At 37.9% G+C, this 10,822-nt stretch overlaps 1 protein-coding gene across 1 annotated transcript; it reads right to left on the reverse strand.

Annotated features, from left to right (window-relative positions):
- Positions 1 to 231: 231 nt before the first annotated feature.
- On the reverse strand, positions 232 to 10,142 carry LOC307047184 (uncharacterized protein). Its single transcript, XM_079693954.1, has 5 exons — positions 9,888 to 10,142; positions 5,246 to 5,375; positions 4,021 to 4,235; positions 3,110 to 3,410; positions 232 to 2,934 (listed from the first exon to the last, which is right to left on the reverse strand). Exons 1-5 carry the CDS (start codon positions 9,945 to 9,947, stop codon positions 2,771 to 2,773), a joined length of 870 nt encoding a protein of 289 aa, XP_079550080.1. The 5' UTR covers positions 9,948 to 10,142; the 3' UTR covers positions 232 to 2,770.
- Between the last annotated feature and the right edge of the window lie 680 nt (positions 10,143 to 10,822).

The following is a 10,822-nucleotide window of genomic DNA, read 5'->3' on the forward strand; positions in this document are numbered from 1 at the left end:
TGTTTGTAAATATATAATTATTGCCTGAGAGGTAAGTACACACTGATATATTGTGTATGCTTAATGGAAATATATGTAGAGTGGGGATGAATGGGAAGCAGGTCAATAACACAAAGTAAGAAGTACATGAGGTTTTTAAATATCAGCACACATGCTAGGGAGTGAATAGAATCAGTCCTGTTGTGTCGGTTATAAGAGAGCAAAGAAAAGCTAAATAAAGACAAGACAATATTAGAATTGCATTAAAGCCACATCTTTTATGCAGTAGTGATCCTCATAACATACAGAATTTCAGCAATACACTTCTCTATTGGACACCTCATGTGCTTATCTTATCCGAGCATAGATTTTTGGTTGGTCTCCACCATGTTTATGTGTTAAAAATCAACGATTCAGCTAATTCATTATCAACTTTGATTACTATGACAATTAAAGCTTCAATATATTTACAAGTAAGTTATTATTCTACTAAAAATGATCCATACAAAAAACATATACAAAAAAACAGACATTTGATAACATTGAATTGTTTGTCAAATACATTACAAATATTTGAAAACAAAACTGAGCAGTAGGCACAAAGAGGGAATGAGTAAAAACGGTACAATTTTAAATGTATCACTGACATAATGAACCTGGATTATAGTCTAAGCAAGTATAAATTAATACATATCAATTATAGTATCATCAGCATACTGTATACACTTAGAGGGACCCCAGACAGAAAAGGTTATTGTATGTAATCACCTGTTGATTGCTAGAAAGTGCTGACCTGTTATAACTCTGTAGGAGTAGGGTCTATGTCAGACATCTTTCTGATATTTCTGATGGTATGGATGTCCAAAATGTCCCTTTATCCTGAAATCCAGTTGAGGTTCTGTGCAGCTCGTTCAAAACAACTGATAAAATGTATAGAAAAAAAATGTGTTGTGAGAGTTCAAGTGCCTCACGTATCATGTTACCAACAGTAAGTCACAGTGGGATAGTTATAAGAAGTCTTGTTTTATTCCAGCCGTTTGCGTATGGAAAATCTATTATTACTTTAAAATAATGTGTTCTATTATGGCAAATTATATCATGTAAACACTAATAAGTAGGGCTATAGGACAACAAATAAATGTAACCGCATTCACTTTTAACGACGTTAGATGGCCTAATAAAGACAATCAAACTTTTAACGGACAAAAAAAAAACACTACAAATTTGACTTTAAACTCAAAATCAACAAAGTCTCATAGTGTACAACTTAATCCAAACTTTGTATCTATAGATCACTGATCAGTCATTTGGATGACCAAAGGTGGTTACAAAAATTATTTGACTTTTTCCAAAGATTATAAAGCCAAAGATATGACTACTTCAAGACCTTTGTCATAAGAGACTATGTGAAAAGGTTTGCTCTTTGACACATAAGGTAGCTGGCTGGTGATAAACTTCAACGAGGGCTGATGTAAACAAATAAAAAAGGCTGTATACAAGTAAGAATTGTGTCATTCTCCTTTGGTTGGCTAGTTGAGGTAAAGAGTCATAATTAGAAAAACACTTGTTTAACACCTGACACTCTCATATTATAACTTATGTAACATTAAGTAAATAAATAACTGACTCGTGGTGATCAGGTCAGTAACGTTGCCACTGTTTTCATAGCTGCTGTTGAAGCTGTACAGTTGACAGTCACAGAGGAATGTGCTTTTGCCACTTCAGAAATCATTGGTCACTTCTACACTTCCTGAATTATAGTAATCAGCCTTGGCTCTGCCTTAGCAATCACCAAAAAGATAGTCCTGAAAATAAATCTAATGGTTGAAAGCATACATAAGGCTATCACTGTATGAATACAACAAAATAATAAAGTCTCCTTTAAAAATGGCTTATAGAAATATAATCTTTAAACATCAAACACGTGGGAAAAGCTATTAAAAAATATTTTTCCAAAAGACAAATAAAGCATATTTATATTTGGTCATGTCTATAAGTGTCAAATATCTGTGAGGAAACAACACAAAAGATCTACCTACAGAGTAACACAATCTCTCATACCAATACTGGACAGCATATATAAAAAAAAAAAAAAACATTAATTCCTCAAAACAATAAAAATAAAATAAAAATAAAATAAAGCGTACAGAAGATGAAATGTAATAATGAAAATGTCAACAACACCGAAGATTTGACCTCAAAAAGAGGAAAAAGGGTTTACATTTTTTAAGGCCCCTTGTAATAATATTCCGATATGTAGTACCATTTCATTTAACGGCATTCAAAATGCGTGAAGGCTATTCTATTTACTTAAGGTTGGCAAGCTGATCCGGGACAGTTCAGGCTGTAGCTCTGTGAAGGGAACAACTGATCTATGTGCAGAACAAAGCCCAGCCCACTGCGGTTCAGCTAACAGAAGTAATGTCTAACAGCCCAGTGTTTTCAGTTAATTACCTTCCTAGACTAGAACAGTTGTGATGTATTGTGATATGCAAACTATTTCTCCACTGAAATTGAGGATGTGCATTCAATCTGTAACTCGTTCTCCATATTGGAAGGATGGGAATTTTAAGTCTTATTTCTTCCCTTATGAGCTCTTCTTGACCCACACTGAACATCATATGGCGACATGTGAAACAGTAGCAGAGGGGAAAGGCAGGAAATATGCAGGGAAATGTTGGTAGCGCTGAAGAAAAGCAGAGGAACTTGACTTGATCTTCAGTCATTTAAAGGTCCATTTGAGTCCTGATTGAGAGGAATCAGACTCCATTGAAAGTCTTTATTGGTCTGTTTAGGCGTAGAACTCCTTGGTAGACGCTTTGTGATAGGCTGTTGTTGAAACTTTGTTGTCCCCCAGGGCGTAGCTTCCTTCGTCCTTCTTCTTCATACGGTAGGCGAGGAGGAGGAGGAGGAAAACAGCAAAGAGGAATCCAACTACTCCGCATGCTATAACCGCTGGAAATGGCATGAAAAAACGAGGTTGAAATACATTTCTGATGGATAATCTTAACATCAAAGAAATGGTTTATCATAAATAACCACATCTGCTTAGTCTTTAAATTCTCCCAATGAATAACCACATTAAACTAGACACATGAGGACAATAAGGGAAGTCATAATCTGTCCTTACCTGCCAGCACCTCCGTCCTCTCCCACATGTTCTCAGAGGTCACCTCTTCAGGAGCCTCCATGTCATACATTCTGCTGCCTCGGCCATTATTTGGCAAAATCTCGTTTTCGTTCTGTACGATCAGGACTTCATTTTCACGGTTTTTCGTTGCCGAGTCATCCAATCTGTCCAGACTGTGGTCCTCGCTGATATCTTTGATTACAGTGATATCCATGCCGAATTCGGTGTCATTATTTGTAGTGGTAGGCATGTTGGTGGAGCTGGTCATCTGTGTGAACCAATCAGCAGTTGGACCTGCCACCTGGAGAAATATATGCAGTTAATGCACTGAGTAACTTAGGGCTGGAATAAAAATTGAGACATAATATGGATTTGATACTATCCTTGTTACCACCATATTAATCATGAAGTGGAAGTTAAAATAAATTCTAAAGGGGGTTTGGTTCATACAGTTGGAAATCAATACAATATTTAATGACAGTATTCCATTAGAACTTGCATTTGCTAACATATATTAGCAAAAGGTGTGTGTGACTTGCTTAAATAGATAGTTCACAAATAAGAGTGGTATTCTACAGTTTCCCACAGTCAGATACTAATGAATTCCATAAGACAGACCTTTTTGTATTTGGTTAGGTCTGAAGTATAGCAATATTAGGCTATGTTGGCTCTATTGATGTTCCTATGGGATCAAATAACATTGTCATGATCCCGTAGGCATCTAGGAATTGAGCGAAACTAAGCAGGTAAACTTAAGTGGGATTAGTGGGGGGCGCCTTTTTTCCAAGCTTTGAATATTGGGAGGCCGCCAGTCTCTCCTATATTATTAGAGGTTTTGTCTTGGGACATACTTTATCAGGATTCTTACTTTAAAATAAGAATTTGTTTAAAAAAGGAAAGCAATATTTTACCTCCTTGTCACTCTTGTCCCCATTAGATGAGGTGAATGGCGTTGTCTCCGTGTCCTTCTCTTCTGTCAGTGCATCCTGACCGTCTGCTGCTGTGGTCGATGGCTTGTGAGGAGAGTCTGATGTTGGCTGTGGTCGAGTTGGAACCATTTCTTTGGAAACGGTGGTCTCGGAGAAGTTGAGGAACCTCCTGATCATCTCCTCTTTATCTGTGAAAGCTGAGGTAGAGGAAACAAAATCAACAAAAATCTAAAAGTAGTGAGTTTCCCTTCAACCTGACATTATTAAACGGTAAACCCTTTTAGCTTTATATATACTCAAACGTTATTGTAAAGATGACATTTTGTAGGTACATGGTTTGAATTGGATAGCAACAAAATGCTAAAATGTGTCCTCGAGGTGTTAATAAACAAGTTCTTCTCACTAGCAAGAGGAATGCAATCTCTGAGATCTGCAACGTCACTAAACCGCCTTTCTTCTCATGTTGAGATCACAGTAAACTGTTCCAACACATTATTCACTGTGGGCATAAAGGTGAGTCATCATGGAGGAAGTGAGTATCGGACATCTGTGAGGTTCCAATAAAACCTCACCTGGCTAACAGTTCCACGTTACCCCAGGACAAACATCTGGCACATCTGAGTGCTTCTGTGTCTCAGTATGCTAGCACTTGTGTCTACAGAGCACATATTGCTCATTCATCTGATGGAATAGATTAGGAAACACACCTTGAGATAAGGAAAACCTTTGGCAAACTAATTGCTTGTAAGAAATCTTGGCCCCGTTTCCCAGAGGCCTTTAAAGACTAAGATGATCTCATACCCAATTGTAAGTTTAGACACTTTTACGGAAATAAAAACCCTGAAATGTGGAACAGAAGAAACAGAACATCTATAACATTCACTTTGTGTTAAGATTTCTAAACAGAAATGATGATGTTCAAAAGAGTATGAAAAAAGAAAAAGGGAAAACTTCCCAAAGTCTGTAAACTCAGCTTTATTTTAACATGTACAAGCAGTGTCCATGTTTCTGGTATCTTTCATTTCATCTATTGCCATGAAAGTGTCATAAACCTTTCTTCTTTTTAGAAAAGTTATTATGTATTAAAGAACCTTGACTCGCCTATTCTCAAAAACAATATCAACCGATCAATGTAAGGTGGAAACCAAAATGATTTCCATTGCTAAAAATGATAACAATAACAAAACAAAGACGGTGTTATCCTAACCGTAGTCTCCGGATCCAGAGCCCGAACCGTCTACACCATCCTCATCATCTATGGGGAGGTCACCTGACGTCCGGCCCTCTAGGTACATGTCCTCTGTCGTGGAGAACGGTGTTTGGGACGAGACCAGCAGCTGGAGGAAGAAGACAAATATATACATTATAAATCAAGCAGAAGAGGAATACTAAAGGGGAGAGAAAAGGAGAAGAGAAACAGGGACTCGTAGATCTCCTTTATTCACACATGGAGCATTCCTTCTACTTATTGAAAACATGTGAGCGTCTCCCGTTTGGGATCCAGATATGATCTAGAACAGTCATTGACCTGTTCTGGCCAAACATACCAGTGTTCCCTCTGTGTGTTTAACCATAGTGTGTATTGCATCCATACGCAAGCATATACAGTCAATATAGGCTGCTTTTTTGTTTTGTTACTTTCATGTGTTCTCACAGACAGCCAGAGTGTCTTAGTGTCTTTGAGCGGAGGCGGGAGAGAGAGAGCAGTTTCGAAGGCAACGCACAGAACAGAGAAGTGGACACACACAGACAGAAATCATCAGGAAGCCTCCCACTTACCCAAACACTAGACAAAGGAGTGCGATGATAACTCTACTTGTCTCGTCATGTAAAGCTTAGTATGACACAAGAAACTACGCTCCAACTAGAGGCACTAGGTATGTAGATACAGATCTTCATCAGCTTTTAAAAAATAAGAATGATTTAATCTCTGAGGCAAAGAAAGCTGTGATAACTTCAGAAAGATGGTAATATAACAACAGCTAAAAAAAAAACACACATCAAAAGAAAGCAAACTGATAATGAGTCTGAAACTCAAAAACAGAAGAAAGGCTGAGCAGATGTGGCTGGTAAGACACCCACCCACCCACCCACACCCACCCACGAATATGGCCCATTGAGACTTTAAATATGTCTGGTATGTATACTATGCTTCCACTAACACAGGTGCTGAGAGAGGGAGAAAGGAAGCGAAGGAGAGCGGGAGACAGGGAAAGTACTGTATGTTTCTCATAGAACAGGTGCTGGGCATAAAGGAGGAGGATTTCTCAGTACAATAAATATTCACACAAGAGGGAAATGAGGGCATAAATACATGATACAGCATCCCATGTCAACACTGCCCTTTCACTTGGCAGTTTGCATGATATAAGGAATCTGAAAAGTGGGTGTTTTTACAATAACTGCAGACCAACGCAATTAATCTAATAAATGCAGTTGCTTCATTCTGATTGGACTTGACCTTTCGTATAAATAACTACTGTAGAAACCTGTTGGGCTTATTTTCCTCCTGAGAAATCTGATATTTGTATTCTAGCTATCTGAGATGTAACAAAAGAGACCTATTGTGAAATAACTACATCTAGATTTAAAAAAGGGAAGATGTTATCTTTACACCGAGGCACGTGATGTTCATACTGAAACTGAGCTAGATTCCCTTTTCAGAGCACAACAGCATGAAGTACACTGTTGATGTGTATTTTGAGCTCTGGGAGAAAGCTCAGAAGTCAAACAAAAGTCTGTATGAAGTCAAATGATCATATTTTTACAAAATGATCATTTAAGTCTAACGATATGTATGTATTGCAAAGCTCTTTTGTATTGTGAGCAGGCGTAGAAGGGTTGCAGAACATCAGTATTATTATTATTAGCTATCAGCACCATTGTTAAAAATGTGCGGTCAATAGACTAATTTAATATTCTACTGCAGACTATTTAACATTGACAATGAAACAAGAAGCCAAAAAGAATCAGCTGTCCCTTTCCCTCTCCTTTTGCCAGAAAGAAGTTATGCGTAACGGTTTACTGGAAAACTTGAATCAGTCAGTCAGAGGTTTCACACATCTGGAAAACATACACAATGTACAGAGCTCTCACACACATACAAACAGACTGTATACAACCATATGGTGTCCTGCTGCGTTGTGCAAGTGAGGACAGTTAGCTGGAAACAGCCAGGTCTCAGTGATAGTACAATACAGAAATTCAATATGGGGGAGTGAGTGCTTTGGAGACTGCATTATAAAATCCTGCAATCAACATTCCATATTTTTGGAGTCTGTGGAATGCATAGCTATTATTACAGTGAGCTGAAAGCATATACTGTAAGTCAAAGATAATGAGAGAGCAGTCGGGTCAAGAGTGAGGCTGTGCAACAGCCAACAAGCACACAACAGACCTGTCACCACATGAAGACAGCAGCAGCAGCAGCACCGAACGCTGCGTGTGCAGGGGTGTTTGTTTGACCAACGCTGAAATGAGTCATAATATGTTTGACCCCCTCAAAGTCAAATGTGTCAACAGAAGTTATATTCTCCAAATGCTTTACAAAAGGGGAAAATAATTTATAGTAAAACGGCATGGACAGAGTTTGGAAGGACTTTAAAGAATTATGAATCTTTCAAAAGACATAATGGCCAAAACGTCAGAGGAAGCCAGAGTGTGCACTACTGACTACTTTCAAGTCTCCTTACGGTGACCAGAACACTTGGTTTGGTTACTTTTTTAGGATTTTAAAGTTTACACAGATGGACATGGGTATAAAATAGAGACATAATATTGCCTTGGGTTCATATTTTGAGAATATATTGATGTCCTAATTGAGATATGTATCATAGTTATCTGATCTATTGACCCCAAAATAAAGTTCCTAGTCCACATTTTCTGGCAGATTGTCATCAGGTGAAAAAAAATTATTTTGCGGTTGAGCAAAAGAGTGTCTAAACGCAAATATAAAGTAACAACATCACTGGTATTTAGCATTTTAGAAAAACCAAGTCGTTTAATGTTTTAGTCTTGTTAACTCATTTCTAGTCTAGTTGTACACGTCAGATATAAAACCAACAGTCTGGCAGTAAATGTAACCCTGACAGACCAAAAAGGATGTGAACAGTCTCCCCCTCCATATAAAGAACAGAGCTGTGACTAATATGCTGTGACTAATCCTGCAATACTTGTAAACATCTATTAAGTAGACCATCTGTATACCAAGTCTAAACAGCTGGAGGAAATCAGCATTCATGGATTATCAACACTACTTCAAAAAAAACGTGTTGGTCTTTCTGTCAGCTGTGTTTAATTAGCACAAAAAACCCATTCAATCAATCAATCAATGTTTATTTATATAGCCCAATATCACAAATGTTACATTTGTCTCAGTGGACTTCACAGTTTGTACAGAATATCAGTATGACAATACGATGTTTCCATTAATAATAATTAGAGCAAGGATCATGCTTACTCTTGCCTATGGCAGGGAGTGTAAACCCATGCAGATATATGCTTGCCTGGACTGGCCCAGAGTGACTCACTGTGAGTCATCCATCCAGAAAATGATACAATTAGCAGGCCAAAAACTCATGAGATGGGAGCGATGTCAGCGAGTGACTAACTCGTAGTTCTACAGCCAAACTCGGAGAAAAAGTTGTAATATACACGGTCATCCATCACGCCTAGCAATTTAGAACCAAAGTGTATTAGTGGCTTAAAGTAATAGGAAATCAAATAGTTTAATTACATTTTTTACAAAAAAAGTTTACCAGTAATCACATCCTTTTATCCTGTGTTTAAACACATGGGGGCCTGAGGTGGGAAACATCCCATTAAACTGTATTTATGCCCCCCACTGTTTCAGTATGCAGCTAATGTTTACTGCCTTGCCAGCTCTGCTACACACAGCCAGCAGCATGGTCTCAGGTTTCAGCTCTTTCCCTTTCACAATAATCACTGCATGAATCCTACATTTCACACATTTCTGGAGAGGTGGCACATTTCCCTGGCCCTCATTTGGGACTTTTTATAGGGAATAAATCATGGTGCCAGCATATTTCCTATTTCATAGAGCTCTCAGCTGTCATTTCCAGGTGTTTTCCAGCTTTCCAACAGAAACATATATGGAAAGGAGGGGAAGGACAGGGAGAGATTTAATCTTCTAGTTTATAAACAGTCTGACTTGTCAGATCAGGCAGCATTTCGTAATTCTTAGCATTCCATCTTTAACTAAATATGTATTTATTTCTGATAAATCATTTCATATTAAGTTTGACAAAACTTGACACATGCCCTCTGTGTGGGTGGAAAATGCAGGCCAGGTCTCGAGGTTTGGGTATAAATGCCAAAGCTGTGAGCTACAGTCTGAACAGACTTTGGTCCTCAGAGAACTTGAAGCCAACTGGAGGCATGCAGTGGTTTGAGTACATAATAAAGTAAGAATATCAGTAACCCTGCATTAGCCCGTGGTCCCAGGTTAGCTTTCATGTAAATAGCCTAGGCATGTGTTGCTTCGAAGACAACACTGCTAGATAAAACAATTATCATGCTTATTTTCATGTTGATAATTTGTTGGTACAGGCTTACAGAAAAATATCAACGACGACCATACAAATAAGTATAATTTGAAAATATACACAAAACAAGCTATGACGGTTTAACTTTAACTGTTGGGCTTGAGTGGAAAAACACTATTAAACCTAAACGCTACGGAGTCTCGCATTCTTTAACTCAACAGCTAATACATGTCTTTTCTCAGGATAAAAGAAAGAAAAAAGTCAATGTTATTATTGCAGTACACATTGAGGAGTTAAACAGGGATCGTTTTTCGAAAAATAAAACCGAAATTAAAAAGTACTTACTTTTTCACTGATAAACCCAGTCGCCAGTCCAACGAGAAACAACAACCACATATTTCTCATTTTAACTTCCGAAAAGAGACGACAGTTGTAAACTAATTATATACACTGAAAAAGCTAAATTCTTCGCTACGATAATTCCTCGTCGTGTTTAAGGCTGGGGTCTTCGGCTACTTCGTTCAATCTCGACACCTTGATGGACGGTTGGACGCGTTGTGGTGAGGAGTTCCTCTGGAAAGGTTGTTTGGACTCGCAGTGCAGCGTGGCTCCGTGGTGACGTCAGCACGGCGTGACGTCCATTGGGGGCGTGTCAACACACGCACACAAACAGACACACACGCCTCTACTCGTGTAGAATAGTTATATAACAAATATAATCAAAGTCAAAATGTAATAATTTATTTTTATAATAGTTATTTATTTCTATATATATATATGCATATTGAAAATCTATGCTTTCACGATTTATGTAACACCTCCACTACTTCGATGTCCACATTCGGCAAGGAACATTTACAAAGAAACTGTTTCGTGTGATCTGGGTTTTCAAATGTCCATCACTGTGTTGGCTCTAATCATTTCCTCCCACGACAGTAATTATAACATTTTAATTTTACAACTTTTACGGTGGAGAAAAGTAAGATTTTTTAGGGTCAAAGGCTCACCACCTAAAAGCTGCAAGATGTCACACTTGTTTATAGAATTGAGTTTCTGTGAGTAAAGCCAAATCAGATCAACTGTGAGTCAATGTGGTACTAAAAAAATAAACAGAACATTTCCAAAAGTGAATATTTTTTTAATAGGCATCAAATATGATAAGGGGATACAATAGTCAAAAGGTGAAGTATTTGGCTGGAACTTGAAAAATACACAGTAATATAAGGCTTTCCATCATGTTGGGCTTTTGACCCCTGAAAATAAAGCTCGATCTACAGGTG

Source organism: Notothenia rossii, assembly GCF_949606895.1.
Source record: "Notothenia rossii genome assembly, chromosome: 7".
Lineage (NCBI taxonomy): Eukaryota > Metazoa > Chordata > Actinopteri > Perciformes > Nototheniidae > Notothenia > Notothenia rossii.